Genomic DNA, 22,842 nt, shown 5'->3' with positions numbered 1-22,842 from the left:
CTAAAAACTGGTAATTAATTTTTTTTTAATATTAATTAAATGATTTTAATAAAAACGACGCACCACCTTAAACGCTGCGCCGGATCATGCCGTGTATGAGCACCTTAACCTTAAAGGTTAAAACTCTACACACTTATTTACTTCAATGGAATGCCGATCTCTTAATTCTCCTTTCTCTATAATAACTCTCTCTCCTCCACGCGCGAGGCCTCCACCACCACTACCACCACCCGATAAATTAGAAGAGCGAGCGACACGAGAGAAATGAAGAGAGCGAGAATCGTTTCTCAAGTCGTCTCTCCCTCCCATCCAACTTAAAGAGAAATGGCATGGCACGTCCACTTTATCGCGTCTATATTTCTATTTAAAACTAGAGATTGCTGACGTTTATCGTACGCACAATACGTTACGTATACATATACGCAAAATGTTTTCGTCGGGAAAAAAAAAAAAACTTCATAGCGGAAAATTTTCCCGATGAAAACAATCACTGATACAGTCACCAATATCTATATTGAAATTTTTTCCGAAAATTCACGCGCAAAAACTTCCACCCTTCATTGATACGATGAAAAGACGGCCACGAATAAATATCAAAATCCCGATTTCACGACCATCCCCTGCCATAAAAATGAACATCACAACCCTCTCAAGGGCCACCCACATTAGATCCGTTTGCGTTGCGTTGACGTAAATTTGACAGTTAGACAATAGATTTAGCTGTCACTTTTCCGCAATGCGTCCGATCTGGATCTAATGTGCGTGGGCCTTCAGAGCCCCGGCGAAACGTCCAGAAAACCGCGAGTTTACTTTTTCGTTCAGGATGTACGATTCCAATACGCGTGCGAGCGAGACAAAAAAAAACAATCCCGTGAGCCCTGTATACCACTACCACAAAACTTTTACAACGCTCATCTTTTCTCCTTCGCTAAAAAGATCAACAGATCAAAATGTTCTCACACATTTCAACCAAATAACTTCAGAAATATTTATACTGTAGCACAACAATTTGCAAGTTGATCAAATTGAGAAAAAATAAACCCGCGCTTTCATGAATAAATACACCGAATCATTGGAATTTTGGGGTGCTGAAAATCATACGTCGTTATATATATGAAACTTAGCTGATTCCTCGTAGTATTCAGTCCTCAAAAACTTCGATCTAGCAATAATGGCTGCATTTGCGACATTGACGCACACACACATTAACACACGCAATCTGATGAAGGCACTGCGCAACCGAACGAAAAAAACATGGCGGATCGTAAATCTAACTGATGCAAAATACACGAATTATGACCGGAAAGCACTGATTTTCTCAAAAACTTCAGCGTCCTGTGCATTCCTAGGTGCAAAACTATCACTTATCACCAATTTAACTATTTAATTCCGACATTAACACTCAAAATGAGATCAACATCGGATGCACGTGAAACAACAACCGACCGCGAAGCCGTCACCTATCGGATCACTCTTATTGATCTTTGAAATATGGAGTCACTGAAACTTGTACATAGATAATGGACAGTCACTCCCAGCCCAATCAGTTGATTAAGTGTGCAACTGATTCTGATCAATCACAGAGTACTTCTTCTTCTTTTTCGCATATCAAGCTTATTGCTTATCGTATATCAGCTTATTGTGTGCTCTAAACTTAGTGTTCTAAATGCACTTCCACAGCTATTAATTGAGAGATTTCGATGCATGAATTTGTATATTGTGTGGCAAGCACAATGATACTCTATGCCCAGGGAAGACGTGAAAATTTCCAACCCGAAAGATTCTCGCCGACCAGACCTGGAATCGAACCCGCCGCCCCCGGCTTGATAATACCGTGCCTTTACTTACTAAGCTATGAGGCCCACCAATCACAGAGTAGCAACCATTGATATGTGCAGTCAGTCTTACCTAAGCTAAGCTAAAGAAGATTCGGATTGGATTAGATTGAAAATCATATATTTTATAAATAATTTAATCTCTAGAAGTATTGTGACTTTTAAGCTTCTCCAACATCTTCTCTAAAAACACATTATTTTCCAACAACCGATCAACAAGACTATCAATTTGCGATTTATTAACACCCGGATTGATCAAAGCATCAATTGCTACGGTAACATCCAATGTACTGCTCTCCGTCTGTTCGGTTGACCCTAGAGTTGTAGTCGACGCAATGGTAGTTGTGGTTGTAGTAGTAGTAGTAGTACTAGATAAAGGATAAGGCCCGGGAACAAGCATCGCATCCTCCCTGGTTTTCTTTGGTAGCAACGCTGGGTTTTTGAACTTCACCCCATACGGGTGAAGTGAGTATATCAGGTAATCCATCACATACATCTGCAGACCTTGAATGTAGTGAAAGCTGATGGCAAGATCAGAGCAGCAGTTTCTACCGTAGTACGGCTCGTAGAACGAGTAATGTTTGTACCAAAAGTCTGGATCATCTGATGGATTGGTAGTTAGATGAAACAGTGGTTCCATCGGAAGGAAGCGTTTCCGTCCCAAGAGATCTCGTGAATCCCCAGCCGTCACATTGACACTTTCCATGCATCTTCCTGGAATTATTGATCAATTTATCTATCGTGGTGATGATTTTAAATTTACCCACTTACCCATTTCCAAATCTTCCGTATCGTACGCTGTTGAGCACGTTTCTGTGTTATTCAATGCTTGTTCCACGAATCGTTTCAAAGCCTCCCGACTGAGCACGTATCCTGCTCCTCCAGAAAAGTACCCCTGATTGACGTACTCCGGGTACCGGAACTTACTACCGAAGAAAATTGGAAAACCTGGCGAATATGGATACAAGAAATATCGCAAGTTTTCCATGATGACGTATCTGAAAACAAACATTAATTACTCCTCTTTAAAATAAAGCTCAACCTCACCCCAGTAACTCACGTATCATCATCGGCTTTCATGAACCAATCGTACTCGTTCAGGTGATGATCGTAAACGTACCGGAACGCTTCCCTTGTTTTATTCCATAGCGATTCTCTTCCCTCACCAACGGGTAGGGCAATTGTTCCAATCTTCTCGTCCTCGGTGGAGCTCATCAGCAGCAGCTTATTGCACCGGCGTCCCCAAGTTTGCTTTACGTGGATTGCTTTGGTATCGTGATTGACCGGGGTGGTCATGACCCAACAGAGCACACGAATGTCCTCGGATAGGTCGGCTGGGTGCAGGAGCTCATCGTAGGGTCCCAATTTGTATTGGGTTCCATTTTCGCCCGTCTGAAGCACTGACAGAATGGTGAACATACACGCCACGATTATGCCGAACAAGAAGGCAAAGTGTTTGCGTGATATGGGTGGTTTTTCTGCGGGTTCAAATGTAATGTAAAAAAAAAACTTATCAGCTGTAATTTGTTTTGTTTTCAAGTTGTAAATATACCCGGTTTTTTACACGGTTGTATTTTTCCTCCCACGGTATTTAAATGACATCAACATTGAATGCATCTGGTTTCAAAAGATCACAATGCATTAAAAGAAAAATATTGTGCCCACACAAAGTTACTAAATTCAATACAGAATAAGAACTTTAATGGAATGTAACTGGATGTATATTAATAACCAAATTCATATATTACAAAATAAAATAAGACTATGTATTCAAAAATATAAATACCTATACAAGCTATACAAGGCATCAATTCAAGGACTTTTAAGAAGTTCAGGAAACATCGTAGAAAGTAAAAAAAATTAAGAAGAAATTCTGGGAGCTTCATAGATCTTCAGAAAAATACGTAAGCAACGAGAATCTTGGAAAAGTTCTGAAAACTGCGTTGAAAATTTATTAAAGTTTGAGGAGCTTCATTTTTTCAGGGAAGCTCATTATTTTTTGAAGCCTCATGGATTTAGAAAATTTGTGGAAATTACGTACCAATTTTAGGAATTTCGTTCGTGTAACTTTGCGGAAAAACAATGAGAAACGTAGAAGTGCAGCAAAGTTTGTAGAAGTTTTGTAAATTTCGTAGAATTTTGAGGAGCTGCGTAAAACTCCATAATGTAAAGAATTTTGAAAATTTCAGGGGATTTTGTAGAAGATCTAAAAATAGTTCAATAAACTTCTAAGAACTTTAAGGATCGTTCGGAGATAAACCAGCCTGCCGCTAAAAATCTCCATGTAGAGAAAAAAAACTTTAGGGATACCCGCTTCAGTTTAGGGAACTTCATTGCAGTTTTTGAAAACCCTAGTATCACGCTTGTCACATATCGGTTGTAGAAACTTCTTTACGACTTACTTCAGTCATAAACAAGTTGCTGCAACTTTTCTTAACGGAAGTGTGCTACTAGGGAATGTACCCTATAAAAGTTATTTTTGCATATTGGTCATTCCAGCTCAACTGGGTACACCACCTTTGGTCGATGTCACGGATTTGAGCCAAACTTGGCCAAAACGCTTATTCAGGAATTCTGAACAAATGACTTTTTTGATTTTGTTCTAAAATGCCTAGATCCTTCTGAGCCCTGTATTTTTGAGATTTAAAAAAATTTCAACTTCAGTGTTCACTCAGCTGTTGACAAAAGCAGGCCACTCTCGATGTGTGCCACGCGATCGTCTGATTTCTCGGCAGCCACCATTGTGTGGTCCTCCTCATTGTTCTTCATCAGCAGTTCTTTCGGTCGATGCGTCGTCGACTTTGGAAAGCAACCGTTTATTGATGAGTGTGTGAGTGCTGACCACGTTTTGCGTTCATTGCTGCAATGGATGCGCTCTGACCCCCGATGGCGTAACTGCCATTCAATGAAACCAATGAAACCACTTTTTGGATAGCGGAAGATAAAGTGTTTATTGTGTTGTACTATATTTTTAAGATGTATTGTATAGTGACCAATAATCCTCGGCTTTGTAAAGTTAAAAAAATTCAACTTTCAGAAGAGATTGCTCCAAAACCAAAAAAGCTATTCGTGATCTTAGAACGTCAATTTTAAGATTTTGGATGCGCTCTGACCCCCGATGGCGTAACTGCCATTCAATGAAACCAATGAAACCACTTTTTGGATAGCGGAAGATAAAGTGTTTATTGTGTTGTACTATATTTTTAAGATGTATTGTATAGTGACCAATAATCCTCGGCTTTGTAAAGTTAAAAAAATTCAACTTTCAGAAGAGATTGCTCCAAAACCAAAAAAGCTATTCGTGATCTTAGAACGTCAATTTTAAGATTTTTTGATGTTAATTCTTATAGGTGTACCCACATTTTCTTTTTGTTATAGTAAGTACAGTAAACAGGCTGATTACCGGCAGTTATCCAAAATGTCAAAAAATGCCTTTTTTTCACCATGGGCGGGATTTTTTATTTCTTAATATTTTGGGCTCAAATTTTCACCACAGTTTGGAAAACTCTTGTACTTGATGTGTTTCCAAGGTTAAATGATTTGGACAAATAGTTTTTGGGATATGGAATGGCCAGTGGAATGCCCACAATTAAATTATGGACAGAAGTAAATAAATGAGGTAGTTATGATTTCATATAATGAGAATCCAGCCCAGAACATGTGAAAAATAACATAAAATTATTATTGTGCCATCGGTGTGAAGGAATGCAAGAAAAAATAAATAAAAAATATTAAATAGCATTGATTTTCCACCAGAAAAGCTCAAAACTACCACTCACTCATCTGGTCATATCTCAAAAATTATCAGTCCATTTCATTTACCAAAGTGTGGTGAAAATTTGAGCCCAAAATATTAAGAAATAAAAAATCCCGCCCATGGTGAAAGTAAGGCATTTTTTTACATACTCGATACTCACCCACTGTGTCATGCTTTCCCCATACTTATTAAACGAGCTGTCATAAATTCTACAACCCCCTCCCCTCTCAAGACTTTTTTTTACTTTATTAAGGAGATTTTCAGCCGACTGGATAGTTCATCTCCACTTCCTTAAGAGTGGAAGTCAAATTTGAATGTCCCCGAATGATGAATTACAAAAAGTTCGAATTCTGGCTCAGCAGACTTACAAGGTATTAAATGAGCTTCAATTATTATAAATATATAATATATATTATATATATAATATATAAAATATATAAACCTTGAAAATTGATCCACTACATATCTATTTAGATTTACTGTCCTGAACAGGCAGAACAGTTAACCTGAGTAGCTACGCAGTAATGTAGTATTTTTTTCTTTATTATCGTGATTTTTAGCCGTAGGCTAGTTCATCACGTAGTAATGTAGCAATTTTCCAAGGTTTATTGATCAATTTAAAAAAGGGTCCTAAACATGAAAAACATATGTATATCCCATAGACTATAATTGGAACACACCATAATAAGAACGTCTACCAATAACTGGAACACCTACGCTAGGTATGATCCATAAAATTAACATTTATTTTTTTATATTTTCTTAAGAAGATTATTATAGAAGCTTCTTTCGGAAGCTAATTCTAGACGCTTGACCATCGCTCCGCACCTCTTCCCTAAAAAAACACGGCAGGACAGTTAATCTAAGTTGTTACGCAGTAGTGGAGCAATTTTTCATGGTTTAATAATATAGTGTCCAAAACGTGAATAATATACGTCTAATTTATGGATCATGGCTGTTCGGAATATCGGGATAACCCTGTACAGCCAAGCCCAGCGACAACCCTGTGGGAGATTCGGAGAGCTACGGTAACGGTGAGAAACTATGAGAAACGACAGACGTCAGGTTTGGTTCATCGGAACTGTGAGTTTAGATAGTTTAGATAGGAAAAGAAGGTACAATTCCAAACCATCTAGAACACGTTTTACAGAACATCGGTAAATTAAATTGTAGTGATTTGTAGTGAACTAGCTACTGAAGTAGGTTAGTTGGAGGTGGAATTCGTGAAAATATTGAATGTAACAACCCTATACTGGTTTAATCTAGATACTACATTTTGATCCTAAAATATGGTAACCTAAAATTTGTTCCTAAACGCTATATACTTGATTTACCCTAAGTAACCAGTAAGTAGCTTATTCTACATCGTTTGCGTGCTTAACTAAAATAATAGTTGAATCCCTTAATCCTAAATATAGTCAAATCTTTGTTGAAAGAGTGACAGAAGATAACTCTCGGTTTGAAAAACTCCCGCTCGCATTTCATGGAGGAATTTCTCTTCCTCCAGCGTTTTCTCCTTTGCGCTTTTCTCCTACTGCTGGATTCCTAATGGCTACCTCATTGGTACTTCCTTTTCCATATTCGGATCCGGCATCACTCCTCGCACTATTCTTTCTGCTGGGTGGTCTTTTGGGACAGAATTCTTGATTCCTTTCGGAACCTTCAGCATATTTGTGCACTAAGAGCACGTCTACGGGACCTCCTTTACAGCTGTTGCCCTACCAGCACAACTATAATGGGTCCAGAAATCGCAGACATCACACTGGACCATATCATCTACGTGTTCATGGCCTTCACAAAGCGTACAGTTTCGATCGCTGTTTTGTTCTTCACTCAACGGTGGTGTTGATCCCTCTGACATTTTGAGGTTATATCCAATGTTGTTCTTCAATAATGTTCGGATTAATGAAAGCAACTTCCTCAGAGCAGGCTCGTTTTGGACAGCTTGCCATTATGAAATACCTGAAATAGGTTTTATTATGAGCATGCAGATTGGTGTAGATTTTATATTAGTTTAATAAAACCTATTTCAGCTACAAGCTGTCCAAAACGAGACTGCTCTGAGGAAATTGCTTTCATTAATCCGAACATGGCTATATTTTTAAGTGCACAAACTTGATTTTCTATGGATCACTTTCTTTAGTTTAAGGTTCACTGCTGAATGTGTTATGGGTCAATTACAATATGTTTATGGGTAATTCTTACAATTTCAATGCGCATTCTTTAGAAATTTAGCGGTATATTTTTACAATTGTGTTGCTAAATTTTACATAATATATGGATCATATTGATATTTTTTATGGATCATTCACCCTTTTTTAAGGATTTTCTCCGATGTTTTATTGATCATTTGGATGTTTTTTATGGAATGATTTCCAATATTCAATGGATCATTTACTGATTGGTAATTTTTTCCTCGATCTGTTTTCCGCCGATCTTGTTTTCCATACTGAGTACTAATGCTACCGACGCCATGGAGACAATTCTTACTTTTCTGAAATAGACACTTATAAATTAATCAAATTTATGCGATTTGTGCATAGCAATCGACTAGAAAATATGCAAAATTTGTACTAATGTATGTTTTCTACAGATTTTCGATATTGGACAAAGTCTCTCTGTTTACAAAAGGCTTCTGGTTTCTGATAAGTTTATATTATATATACGCCACCTAGGTGACTCTCGTTTCTAGAGCATTCTAGAAAGATGTGTTTGTCGGCAAAGTTGTGCATTTTATAAATCGACGAGGCTCGGTAGCTCAGTGGTTACCGTTTCTGCTTACTGAGCAGAAGGTCGGGAGTTCAATCCCAGGCCCGTCCCCTTACTTGCAATTTTTCACTTTGCCTTATTATATACCCACTAGATTTTAATGAAAACAAATTCTTCTTTAACACCGATCGCATCACTTACCACAGTGTGGGTCCTGATCTAAAAATAGAAATTGAATGAGCGCGTGTGTGTGTGTGTGTGTGTGTGTTTTTTTTTTTTTTTTTTTTTTTTTTTTTTTTTTTTTTTTTTTTTTTTTTTTTTGGCAAGGAGGAAACCTTCAAAAAGGCCATCGTGCCACCGCTTGACGACTGGGCGCACAGTCGCGGTGACACGGTGTGTGGGATTCTTACCGCACTAAAACCTCCTTAGACGCCTTGCCCTTTTCCCCCGGAACCACTTGTCGTATTACTTCGGAGGGGGCCGTGCATTACGCACCTCACTTTACCTCAGCTAATTGGCGCTTCCAGTTCGCTGATCGTCTCTCCAATTTGTGAGCCATTTATCTCCCAGCGTCACGTTCTACTCGGTTATCCCTGGTGGTGGATACAGCCTACTCTGACGGAGAGTTCTCCCGGCTTCGGCTTTCAGTTCGCACTTGTGTGAGCACATTACTACTTGCTAGTTGGTCTTCCCGCCATTTTCGCTGCAGCGCTGACATGATCTGCGTTACTGCTCTGCTGACGGCGTTAAAGGTGCCCTCCTCTCGACACATTTCTTCGACGACATTCTCCGTGCTAAGGGCGAGCATATCCTCTCGCACATCATCAAATCTAGGACATTCGAAGACCACGTGCTCTGGTGATTCTTCCACATTCCCACACTCCGGACAGAAGGGTGACGTTGTGTGTCCGAACCGATGCAGGTACTTCCTGAAGCAGCCATGACCAGACAGGAACTGCGTCAAGTGGAAGTTGACTTCTCCATGCTTCCTGTTCACCCAGGTCGAAAGAGTCGGTATTAGCCTGTGTGTCCATCTACCGTTCTCTGCTGCATCCCACTCCTGCTGCCACTTAGCCATCGACTCCGTTCTCACCATTTTTCGTACTCCTCTGGTTTCTCTCGTCATATAGCACTCGTAGTCCTCCGCCAAGGTGATGCCGATTGGGATCATACCGGCGATAACGCATACTGCCTCCATCGAAATGGTTCTGTACGCACTCACGACTCGCATGGCCATGAGCCGGAACGTACTGCTCAATTTCCTTTGGTTCTGCTTCGTTTTCAGCGCTTCAATCCAGGCTGGACCTCCGTACCTTAGTATTGATGAGGAAACACTAGCCAGAAGACGTCTCTTGCTGCTGCTTGGACCAGAATTGTTCGGCATGATTCTGGCTATTGCGTTGATGACCTTCGTCGCCTTCTTGCAAGCATATTCGATGTGGCTATTAAAGTTTAGCCGGTCGTCGATCATCACTCCCAGATACTTAAGCATGCGCTTCGAAGCAATGGTGTGCTCTCCAACGGTAATCTCTGCCCGCTGCACTGCTTTGCAGTTACTGACCAACATCACTTCTGTTTTGTGGTGGGCTATCTGCAGCTTCGCTCCTTGCATCCAGTTACCAATCGTATCTATCGCCTCAGCCGCCAACATTTCCACTTCTTCCAGCGTCTCACCGGTTACCGTCAAGACGACATCGTCCGCAAAGCCAACGATCTCAACTCCTTTGGGCAGCTTGAGCGTCAGCACGCCATTGTACATTCCGTTCCACAGCGTGGGACCTAGAATGGAGCCTTGGGGAACCCCCGCCGTGATTCTAAGCGATTTCTGCCCCGTGTCTGTCACGTAGACAAGGACCCGGTTCTGGAAATAACTACTTAGAATCCTGCAGAGGTAGCCTGGAACCCTCATTCTATGGAGCGCCTTGGCGATGGCCTCCCAGCTGGCGCTATTGAATGCATTCTTGACATCGATCGTAATCACGGCGCAGTATCGATTTCCTCTCCGCTTCTGTTTGGAAGCTTTCTCGGCTCTGTCAATCACTGTCCGAATTGCATCCACCGTCGATCTCCCTTTCCGGAATCCAAACTGTCTCTCCGACAATCCGTGTTCACTCTCCGTGCATTTCGTCAGCCTGTTGAGGATGATCCTCTCTAAGAGCTTTCCTACAGTATCCAGCAAGCATATTGGCCTATACGATGCAGGATCCCCCGGCGGTTTTCCGGGCTTCGGCAACAGCACAAGCTTTTGTACCTTCCACCTATCAGGGAACTGACCATCGTCCAGACATTTCTGCAGCACCATCCTGAACATGTCCGGGAACGTCTGGATCGCCGCCTTCAACGCCACGTTAGGAATTCCATCCGGGCCGGGAGCTTTATTCGCTTTCAACCCTTTCGCTGCTGCTATGAGTTCCTCGTTGGAGACTTGTTCAACGTTGTCTTCATCTACCTCGCCATATGGTGTAGGTGGCCAGTTCGTTGGGTCATGCTGTGGGAAAAGTCCCTCCACGATGACTTTCAGCTTGTTGTGACACATTTCAACCGGCATCGTTGGGCCTCTGATCTTCACCATCGCAACTCGGTATGCGTTGCCCCAGGGGTTGGCATTGGCATCGCGGCACAACTCCTTGAAACTATTTGACTTGCTCAGCTTTATCTTTCGTTTCAGTGCAGCCCTGGCCTCTCGGAACACCACCCTGCGCTCCTCTCTGTCTGCTTCTGTTCTTGCTCTCTGAGTGTGTGTGTGTGTGTGTGTGTGTGTGTGTGTGTGTGTGTGTGTTTTTTTTTTTTTTTTTTTTTTTTTTTTTTTTTTTTTTTTTTTTTTTTTTTTTATAGTAAGGTTTAGGAAAGCTTCAAGAAGCCTGGCCTGTAGTGAAGGTGGCACGGTGTGGTATCCACTAGTTGCCTAGTGCAGCTCCACTAAAACCCATTCCTTACTCTCTCCTCTGCCTGGATCCCCCCGGGACCACTGTGAAGCGACTACTTCGGGGGGTGGCTGTGCTCATGCACTTGTCGTACTCTCAGTGCTAGCTGGCGTTGCTAGATCGCTGCTCTTCTCTCCATTTACGCTGCAGCTCTGACATAATCTGTGTGACTGCCCTGCTGACGGCATTCCAAGAGTCCTCCTCTCGACACATTTCATCAACGACATTCTCCACGTTAAGGACGGGCATCTCCGTTCGCACTGCCTCGAACCTTGGACAGTCAAAGACCACATGCTCCGGCGTTTCATCGACGTTGCCACACTCCGGACAGAGGGGTGACGCTGCGTGTCCGAACCGATGCAGGTATTTCCTGAAGCAGCCGTGGCCCGACAGGAACTGCGTTAGGTGGAAATTGACTTCTCCGTGTTTTCTGTTCACCCAGGTCGAAAGAATCGGTATTAGTCTATGTGTCCATCTACCGTTCTCCGTCGTGTTCCACTCCTGTTGCCACTTAGCCAATGACTCCACTCTCACAACTTTCCGTACTCTTCCGGCTTCTCTCTGCCTGTAGCACTCACTGTCCTCCGCCAGGGTGATGCCGATAGGGATCATACCGGCGATAACGCATACTGCTTCCGACGAGATGGTTCTGTACGCACTCACGACTCGCATGGCCATGAGCCGGAACGTACTGCTCAGTTTCCTTTGGTTCTGCTTCGTTTCCAGCGCTGGAACCCAGGCTGGACCTCCATATCTCAGTATCGATGATGACACGCTGGCCAGAAGACGCCTCTTGCTACTGCTGGGACCAGCGTTGTTCGGCATGATTCTAGCTATCGCGTTGATGGCCTTCGAAGCCTTCTCACAGGCATATTCGACGTGGCTGTTGAAGTTTAGCCGGTCATCGATCATCACTCCCAGGTATTTTAACACACGCTTCGAGGTTATGGTGTGCTCCCCGACGGTGATTTCCGCCCGCTGTACCGCTTTACAGTTACTGACCAATAACACTTCCGTTTTGTGGTGGGCTATTTGCAGCTTCGCTCCTTTCATCCAGTTACCAATCATGTCGATTGCCTCGGTTGACAACACTTCCACCTCTTCCAGCGTCTCGCCTGTTACCGTCAAGACGACGTCGTCCGCAAAACCAACGATCTCAACTCCTTTGGGCAGTTTCAGCGTTAGCACGCCGTTGTACATCCCGTTCCAGAGCGTTGGACCAAGGATGGAGCCTTGTGGAACTCCCGCTGTGATCCTAATCGATCTCTGTCCCATGTCTGTCTCGTAGACTAGAACCCGGTTCTGGAAATAACTCCTCAGGATACTGCACAGGTAGTCAGGGACCCTCATTCTATGCAGTGCTTCGGCGATGGCCTCCCAGCTGGCGCTGTTGAACGCATTCTTGACGTCGATCGTTATGACGGCGCAATATCGATCTCCTCTCCGCTTCTGTTTGGACGCCTTTTCAGCTCTCTCGACCACTGTCCGAATTGCATCCACCGTCGATCTCCCTTTCCGGAATCCGAACTGCCTCTTCGACAATCCGTGCTCACTCTCCGTGTATTTCGTCAGCCTGTTTAGGATGATCCTCTCCAAGAGTTTTCCGAGTGTATCCAGCAGGCATATAGGCCTGTATGATGCTGGATCCCCCGGCGGTTTTCCTGGTTTCGGCAGCAACACTAGCTTCTGTATCTTCCACCTGTCAGGGAAGTGACCCTCGTTCAGGCATTTCTGCAGCACCATCCTGAACATGTCCGGGGATGACTGGATCGCCGCTTTCAACGCTACGTTGGGGATTCCATCCGGACCGGGAGCTTTCTTCACCTTCAATCCTTTCGCCACTATTACGAGCTCCTCGTTGGTGATTTCGACGTTATCTCCCTCTCTTTCTCCGTACTGTGTAGGTGGCCAGGTTGTTGGGTCGTGCTTCGGGAAAAGTCCTTCCACGATGACTTTCAGCTTCTCTGGGCACATTTCAGCGGGCATCGTTGGACCTCTGATCTTCGCCATCACGACTCGGTATGCGTCGCCCCAGGGGTTGGCATCAGCGTCTTGACACAGCTCCTTAAAACAGTTCGACTTGCTCTGCTTAATCACTCGTTTAAAAGCGGCCCTGGCCGCTCGAAACACTTCTCTTCGTTCCTCTCTGTCTGCTTCCGTTCTTGCTCTCTGAACACGTCTTCTGGCTCTGAGACAACTAGCGCGGAGAGTACTAAGTGCCTCGTTCCACCAGTAGACTGGACGCCGTCTGTTATTTGGCTCCAGTTTCCTCGGCATGGTCGTGTCACATGCTCTCACTAACGTTTCTGTCAGCTCGTCCGCATTTAGATCTACGGGACTCCCGTCCACACGAAGTGCCTCAACGAACAAATCCTTGTCGAAAGCTTTCGTCTTCCACTTTCGGTCACAAGTTCTCGTCCTCCGTACTGCCACAGTATTCCGTTGACCGATGCCATATCGTATCGCCTGATGGTCGCTATGGGTATATCCTTCGCACACTCTCCAATCCATGTTTGCCATCAGCGACGGACTGCAGAAAGTAACGTCGATAATGGATTCTCGGCCATCTCTGCGAAAAGTGCTGCTGGTGCCTTTATTGGCCAGCATAACTTCCAGTTTTGCCAGAGCTTCCAGCAGACTGTGCCCTCTTGCATTGGAACACCTGCTTCCCCACTCCACTGCCCAAGCATTGAAGTCTCCTCCGATGACTACCGGTCGTCGTCCGACCAGCTCTTCGGTAAGTCCATCAAGCATCTCGTAGAACTTCTCAATCGTCCATCTGGGGGGTGCGTAACAACTACACATGAAGATTGAAGATTCCGTTGATTTTGGCGATGACGAAGCCTTCGTATGAGCTCGCAACCACTTCTTGAATGGGGTATCTGCCCATAACTTGTATAGCTGCCATCCCAGCTCTATCCGCAACCCAGTTACCGTTATCGGGAGGGACTCGATACGGTTCCGCAATGATTGCAACGTCGCACTTTGTTTCTGTTGTCGACTGCCACAACAGTTGCTGAGCAATGTCGCAATGATTGAGGTTTATTTGGGTTACCTCCATTACTGTTGGCCTGCCATCGCCTTTTTGTATGCTAGGCATTTGAAGCCTCCCGTCGTATGATCGTTACCGTCCTCTTTTTTGCAGAGCATACACCTCGGATGCTTCGTGCAGCCTCTTGCAATATGGCCTTTCTCTCCGCATTTCCTGCACAGATCAGATCTGTCAGGGCCATTGCAGTTCCTCGCCTGGTGACCGAATCCCATGCACTTGAAGCATCGCTCCAATTGCTTGGTAACCCGAGGAGTGGCTTTCAGCGAGCACAATGACCAGCCAACCTTGACCTTGCCCGTCTCCAACAGCTTATTCGCTGCAGCTGTCGAAAGCCGTATAACCGCCGTTTGCATGCCGCCGTACGCCTTCCTCATGCGGATTGACATCGGGACATCTCCCAGATCGCAGTGCACTCTCAACGCACTTCTTAGCTCCTCTTCTGTGGTGATCTCGTCCAGGTCCCTGCACTCGACCACTGTCTCCTGGGATAGAGCTCTTACGCTCGCCCCTTCGCCAAGAGACTTTTCGACGAGCTCCTTGAAGGCTGAGCTCTTGACAGCAGGATCCTTCTTCAGCTCAAAGAGGATCTCGCCTTTCTGGGTTCGCCTGGTTTTCACCACGTTCTCTCCTAGTTGCTTCAACTCCGGATCCTCTCGTACCTTCCGGAGGAGTGCTGCATACGACGTTTTGTCCTTAGCTTCGACGATCAGAGCATCGCCCTTACTTCGCTCCCGACGAGTCCTGGGTATCACCTTCTTCTGTTCAGCTTTCTTCTTCATGTCTTTTTCCTTCCGTTTTTTCCACTTCTCCTTTGGCTTCTCGACGGTACGCCAGCCTTCCTCCTTGTTGTCTTCTTTGTCGTTCTTGACTTTTTTCAACTCCTCTTCCTCTCCTGGAGTTTCCCTTTTCCTCTTCTCCGAGCGCGGATTTCGAGGTCCCTTTGGCGTCTCCTGTATTTCAGCTGCTGCTTTCTCCTTGGCCTCGATCAGTGCCCTTTCGGCAGTTACGGACCTCGTCCTCAGCGCATCCTGTTCACGTTCGGCAGCAATAATGGCGGATTTGATGCCCGTCACCATTTCCTTTATTGCCTTGTGGACGTTGCTCTTATCCTTGATGAAGTCATGGAGTTCATTGATCCTCCTCCTGACCTCCATCAATTTGGTCTTCCCAAGCTGCAATCCTTCTTGGGGTGTGCTACTGCTGGATTTCGGTGTGAACACCTGGCTTAGCATAAGACCTAGCTCTCCTTGGTGTCCTTGCTGCTCACCTTGGGGCTTACTGCTGCTGTTGGAACTCGCTGTTGCCTCCAGGTTCAACACTGGTGATCTCTGCAATATCCCGCTCCTTGCGAACACGTTCGCTCCTCCGTTTTCAGTTTCTGGCGTCTTGCCGTCGTCCTTCATATTTTTTTGGGTTTTCTCATTTTCTTCTTTTTTGTTTTTTTCTCCGTTTTTCTCCATTCTGTTGGGTCCCCCCTCCGGGCCGCTATCTCCACTCGTTGTATGTAGTCGCCTATCGTGATCCCATGGTTATCTATGCAAGCAGGGAGGCCATGCTAGGGTTGACACGGTCCTTCATGGGGGCCGTGTTCAGAGCCAGATCGGCGTAAGTCAGGAATGTTACATCTGAGTCTACTACTCACCAATCACCAATTGGTGACGAGTTTTGAACGTATCCGGAGGCCTGCCAAGGTTTTACCGGGACGGGGGCAGCCGCACTATTAGCCCACTCGCCATTTCAAGAAGGTGTCACCCTTCTTTACTTAGGGAGCAGAATAGCACGACTGTCAGCCCTGTAGCGTGGTATCCAATCCATTGTACCGTGTCGTGTCCATAGTTCCATGCCGTATCCAGTATGCCGTAATAAGGATCTTACTGGCGTCGATCCTAATGTGCCGGTTGGCACTCCTGCGGGTTGACGAAGCATTTCCTCGATCGCCGTGTTATGGTTACCGCGCCAGTGTTCGCGTCGCACCCCCTCACTTTGCTATTGTCAGAAGGACAACATTGCCCAGGCTACACCACGGGGAGGTGTGAGGTAGGAACTTGTGAGGACCAGAGATAGGAAAAACGCTCTTCCCAGGTTGTCAATTCACCATTTGTAGCCCTGTGTGTGTGTGTGTGTGTGTGTGTGTGTGTGTGTGTGTGTGTGTGTGTGTGTGTGTGTGTGTGTGTGTGTGTGTGTGTGTGTGTGTGTGTGTGTGTGTGTGTGTGTGTGTGTGTGTTTGTGTATTATAATCGCTCTACCAAAAACGATCCCTGCGTGTGCGTGCAACCTTTCCCCACATCCAACATCCCAGTTATTTCTCGTGGAAGCGCAGAGGATTTCTCGGTTTCCTTCACAGCGAGTACCACGTCAACACATTCCTTCCCATTCCCTAGTTGACCTGCATTCGGACACGGCCGGCGCTGGTATTGCTAAAATATTAGATCTCCAGTTCTTACACATTGAGGATGAATGTTAGTCCCAAACATCATCTGTTGGTTCTCTGTGTAATGGCAGCTGATCTGGTAATAACAGAGCAGCAACCGTGGGCGGTCAATCTGATTTTTTTTTTATTGAAAGTTGTGCATTTTATAAATCCTAAAAATATTACAGAAATCATCAAAGACCTGTGGCTTACAAAACGGAATATATCGGCCTTAAAAAAATTACCTCGTTTAAAAAAAATCTCGTATGTAGCTCAGAAGTGTAAGATTTTACCTTGTATAGACATCATTGAAATATAAGAGCATACAAAATTCTGACAAATTTCCAATTTGCATGGAACTTTGTTTGTTTGTTAACAGGTATTAATTCATAGTTTTGATAAAATTCACTATTTTTTTTTTAATCGCCTGAAATGCCAATTAAAAAAAATTCAGCATGAAAACGGCACTTCTGATCGAAATGACATATGTTGCAAAGTAGTTAAGAAAAATAAAAATTTTCTGGAAAAAAAATAGCAAAACCATGTTTTAAAACCCAAATTTTTACAAAATGTCCTTGCCCGATTTCTGATAAACATTTTTTTTTTCGTCATTCGGGATAATGACTTTTCGGTAAATAGGTTACTCGGAGTAATGGTTTTCTGCGTAAGGAGCCAAGCGGATTGGTCACATGTGATTACTGGCCTCGGGCTTTAACGCGATTGAGCCTTCCAAATCAACGAACTAGATAAAAAAAAAAGGCCTCGGGCTTAGCGTATGATAATTAGAATAAACTAGTTATTCGCATGTATGAGTCTCCTTCATTGAACATTAAGACTAAAACAAATTACGCTGATTGAAATTTTTATTTCAAACGTTCTCTTCATCCGTCTTATTTTCCACAGCTTTGTTCTCGAGTCATTGGAGTTTTTCAACTGTGTTATTGCGGATCGGTGATCGCATTTTATTAGCTTTATATCCCGTGCCTGATTATATGATTTAATAAATTATTGGTGTTGCTGATGTAATGGCGCTTGGGGTGCTTCCACATTTCCCTTTGTTACCCGTTATTACCACGACCACGTTGAAATTTTTAGTAAATCCAGTAAAACAAGTGCCCCTGTTTCTATAAAATTTCACGCAATTTTAAATACAAGCTTCTGCGACTCGGGTAATTTTTTATATGAGATATCTTTCACATAACTAGCTATTTATCTTCGTGATGTGAATATATTTCCACTAAACAATTATATTACATCACTTCTACATTTTACGATTAATATTAATTCACAACTTTTTTAAATACACCGAAAATTAAACAATTGATAATATTTGACGAACATAAAAGTCTGAATGACAAAAAAGTCGGATGCTTCGAAAAATGTTGAAATTTGAAAATAATAATTACACTTTTTTATATAAGCTTTCTGAGAGCCAAAAAACATCAATTTAGTGAACCAATTCCGGTGAAATGTTGTGGTAATATTAATCAGTGTTTTGATCATTTGAAGGCATCCTTTTGTGAAAGCATATCAGCATTACAAAGACAAACTACTTTTTTAATGTGTGTCATCCAATATCACATATTCGCCAATATATCAGGAATTTTGTATTGAAATTACCTGTAACTCTGAGGAACAATGAAGTTTTGATTAATTAATAAGTCATACAAATTGCATAGCGATTGGTTATCATTCAACAGAGATGCAATGTTTTTAATGACAATAAAATTTAAGGTGGCTCTATTGTCCAGACACGCACTGCAGTGCATCGCATTGGTTTCTAATGGATTCTACTATTATAGGTTTACTACCGCATATATTTATGGGTGAAAGAGTCAAAATCTTAACAACAATTAATTGTTTCAGTATTTTTTCAGCTAGGTAATTAAAAGTTATGAATTCCTCTTATTTTAGGAGAGTTATTGATGAAAAAATGTGCCAGGTTTTCCACAATTATTCAGGCATAAGCCCCATACAACAACTATAGGTAGACCATTATTACTGGATCACCTATGGTAATATTTACGTATTAGTAGGTTATATCCCAATAACCTAACCATCACTTCTTGTTTTATGGGTGTAGTACAATAATGTTCGACATTTCGTTGAGGTGTCATTTTTATGATTTGCCAGGAGTGTAACAAATCCTCATTACAATGCTGCGTGACTCATTAATTTATACATTACACATTACATTACATTCAATATTATATTCAAAGTTTGCAAGTTTTAAAGTGGTATATTTTTACATTGTCATTAGACTTAAATATTCATTCCAGGAGTGGAGGTTAAAGCATCGAAAAAATAAAATAAAAATCAGTGGAATAAAATGGAATTAGAATGGAATCCATTTTCCCAACTTACAACTAAACAATGTAACTGAATCTACGCCTACTAGGAATTACAAATATCTATTCTTTTGTCATATTCCAAAGGAAACTGACGAGTGATTTGAATGTTTAAAAGTGGTTGTTTGGGAATTAATGTATGCATATCTCATTCCATTTCGTGTGTCATCATATCGCATGGATGCATTCTTTCCGAGGTACAATGCAACCACATATGGTTGGCGAGCATTTAACACCGTTATTTAAAGTTGACATCCACTTACTCAAATGGAGACCAACTTTCGCTTTATCCATATATGGGACCATTTTAAATGCTTTTCAGCATTATCCAGAAGTCACAAACTACAGTTCAAAATTTGAATCACCTTCCACTCTTCATTGTTCGATCACTTTTGATTTTCTCTGCTGTTGTAACATTCTTCTTCAAATTTCAACATCCGTTCACTTTAATTATCTTGCTCTAAGAACACCACATCAACTGCATCCAACTACTAAGCTCAATAGGCACGATTTCATCACATCACCATCATCGCCAACAAAACATAATTAAACATCATCCTCTTCACTTTTCGGTAGCATCCACGATAATCATGTTCACGCCTATCTATCCAATCTAAGCGACAAAACAACAGCGATGACACCAACACGAAAAGTATCCGCAATCCGGGTTCACTCTCGTGTCGCATAAAACAAAAACAAACATTCAATTTCGAGCGATTCAGTTCGCGCGGATCTAACTCGCACCCGCGCCAATCAAGTCAACCGCCAATCCACGTTAGACAACATTTGAAAACCAAATGAAGTGTGGCTCCAAGTCGCATCACGAGAAGTAGCTTCTTCCTTTCGGACTGCTCCTTAGGATTAGCTAAGCGCAAGAGATGTTCCGAGGGGTGGTTGTTTGATGATGATGATGACTACAAATGATGGAATAGGTGGGAGCTCGAGCAGTGTCTGTATTTTTGCTTAAATATATGTGAATAGGTCGAAGTTGATGAGCTTCATGAGATGTACCTTCTGGTATTTTACGAATCTTGGGACGACGACGAGACACTGTGCCGAAAGAGGTTCCTTAGGAGGCTATCTTAAAAGTTTCACTGAATGACTTACGACAGTTCCCACCCAGTGCTGCTAGTCTGCATCTGGTTATAACATATTAGCTGTTACTGTCGCGATGTCACGAAGCCCCACTAGAAATAGTGACTAAATTATGGATAACATCATGATTAGCAATCGATTATGGCGAATTGTTAGCCGTGGGTCTCCCTTCTCCGTCGGTCGCGGGAGGATCGTCACACTATGGTAAGAATGGCTCGGTTCGACTGCACCGTCAGCTTTGGAGTTTTCATTACACGACTGTAAACAAAACGGCATTCGATTCGTTCGAATTAACATAAATCATGGAGTTAGAAAAACACCATACACGGCAATCCGGGATTCCGGACATTCTTTGAAATCAATAGATGATGAAACCTGATGACACCCGGTTACCACCGGTCGACCTTGACTAATTATACCGTGGCCCGAGCGCCGGTCATTGTGTCACGGTTTTACAAAGTGTCGTATCAATTTGCCGAATGGTGTAGAACCAAGGAGTAGAAATAAACAGTAGACTTAAGGTTCACACATCCGAAGAAGCAATCTGTTTGAGCACATCGTGAGAGACATTGTCTTCGGAGACCACCACCGACCATTGGTTCGTTAGGTAGTTGAAACTAGCCGATATTGTCATTAACACATCAATGGTAAAATGTTGTGGTGACTGATGAGATAATTAGCTAGCAGTCGATAGTCAAAATCAATAAATCAGCAAGATGATATTTGAATGGTACAAACTCAAAGCGCTGTAGCAATTTATCATATGTAAAGCAACCACAGTAAATTAACACGTTGTGGCTAACATACAGCGACTAACTAATTTAAAGACATCTTATTTGGACTGAGATACGACTTTCGACGAAGTAATATGCACTACAGTGGCATTCTTCTGGAAGTGACACAGTGAAATTTATGCAAATAATTGCTAATTGAAAAGCTGACAGCATTTGATTTGACGTTTCGCACGACCCTCATGATCGCAGAAATTTTCACATTCACATTGAGACACAATTTATTTCATCGTTTGCCTTTTATTAACCAGCAATAAACTGATATAAAATATAACCGCTAATCATTCTTTGAATCTGAGAATGTCACTTCCTCATGACAGTAGTGTCATCTTCTGAGCGAGAACATTAGCGCATGCAAATTTTAACTCACACGCATGACCTAAAACTTCATCCTTGACTGGGACTCATTAGCAGCGCATACAACTCTGTACGATAAAGGAAGCTTGGTATTCAAAATCGCCTCACACGAGCTCAAATACACCTCTCAGCTAAGAAAAACAAAACTTTGAACGAATCAAAACCTCGTTTGATGTACTGTAGCTATGTATTGCAGAGACCAAAGAGTCAAGGTTTACATAAAAACAAAACAAGCGCGAAGAAGCGCACGCGACGTACGAGAGGTTAACTCGCTTTTGCCAACACTAACGCCCGCCTGCGAACCGTTTGATGCAGCAATCAATACCCCTTAATTTGATGATTCCGATTGTTTACTGATCAAACAAACAAGCTATTATCATCAGTTCCGAGTGCGGTGAGTGCAGAGGCAAAAAACAAAGTGTTCATTAACAAATTATAGAGCATTTTGGATGATCTTTCGGTATTATGAACATGTTGATTTTTTTTCCGAAGAACTTATTATGTGAGGTGGTATTTCAGTCGTACATAAAAGCTTAGAGCATTAACTCGGTGCAGGTTAAAGCTGCATTACGGCCACTCCTTATCGTATAATTAATTCAAACTTATCAAGGTAACAAAATTCGCAGACAATTACTGCTATTTCAGCAACGATCATTACACAATGTAGAAGCATCTCCCCAACATCTCAGCGAAGTGCGGAGTCACCTATAATGTCACGATGGCGGCGTGACACTTGGCGTAGATTTATACCTACATACGAAAAACGGATAATTTCATAACCACAATATGGCAGTCGGATGCAGTCTACTGACAACTTAAGATACCCCGGCTCATTCAACCATAAACATACTTTGCTTGGAATGGGGTAAATCTTCTTCACCAGGCGATGCGACAAGAGCTTAGCACATAGGCTTGAAGTACGCGACTGTTGCGGTTCAACACTTTACAACACCGAGTGCCGTGGCAGGTCAATCGCGGTTGACCTTTCTCCGTAACAACTTAACTATGTCACCACGTGACTTTCTTTCGAGTACCTATCTTCTTGTAGGTGCGATCAGGCAGTCACGATCTCACGCGGTGTTTGTTAGAATTGTTTGGAAGGTTACAAACAAGTTTGATTGATTGATTAGACCTGCACTATTGACTGTTTTCAAATGGACAATCAGTGGTTATGCGGGATCAGAGATGTCCCATACTCGAATTAGTCATTGTTATTTAATATGATACATTAGGAGGGGGAAAATTTACGAAATGCATGCTCGAGAAATAACAAAACATCGACAGTAGTTTAGACCCAGTAGAGCCCCAAACTGGAATTTTGTATAACGGGTGTTCAATAAAAAATGAAATTTTTTTTCAGTCATATAGCTTTTAAAAAAAAAAAATTTCAACAAATTCAGTATTTTTATTAAAAACATAAAGTTTATTCTTCAAAAAACGTCAATGAATATTGGAGAAGGGGAACTGGTCAGTCGTACGACGCAACTTAGTCGCGATGCTCTCACAAGAGCGCTGGACGGCACTGAAATCATTCTAATTTTTTATTGAACACCCTCGCTAAATC

The 22,842-nt window shown here is 42.6% G+C and overlaps 2 protein-coding genes across 3 annotated transcripts in view; one reads left to right on the top strand and one right to left on the bottom strand.

Moving 5' to 3' along the window:
* LOC135713374 (calpain-11-like) overlaps positions 1-22,842 on the top strand; it is a 187,886-nt gene that overhangs the window by 155,906 nt on the left and 9,138 nt on the right. The gene's annotated exons all lie outside the window — the stretch shown is intronic.
* Positions 1,972-19,827, bottom strand: LOC135713382 (glycoprotein-N-acetylgalactosamine 3-beta-galactosyltransferase 1-like). The gene is made up of 4 exons (XM_065236488.1): positions 19,299-19,827; positions 2,896-3,313; positions 2,607-2,833; positions 1,972-2,549 (listed from the first exon to the last, which is right to left on the bottom strand). Exons 1-4 carry the CDS (start codon positions 19,339-19,341, stop codon positions 1,972-1,974), a joined length of 1,266 nt encoding a protein of 421 aa, XP_065092560.1. The 5' UTR covers positions 19,342-19,827.

The sequence above is a fragment of the Ochlerotatus camptorhynchus genome, unplaced genomic scaffold, assembly GCF_037179485.1.
Source record: "Ochlerotatus camptorhynchus isolate MF236.1 unplaced genomic scaffold, CSIRO-AGI_Acam_v1.1 ptg000551l, whole genome shotgun sequence".
In the NCBI taxonomy this organism is placed as follows: Eukaryota; Metazoa; Arthropoda; class Insecta; order Diptera; family Culicidae; genus Ochlerotatus; species Ochlerotatus camptorhynchus.
Note: the sequence above shows the minus strand (reverse complement) of the source record. Positions and strands in the feature narration are given on the sequence as shown.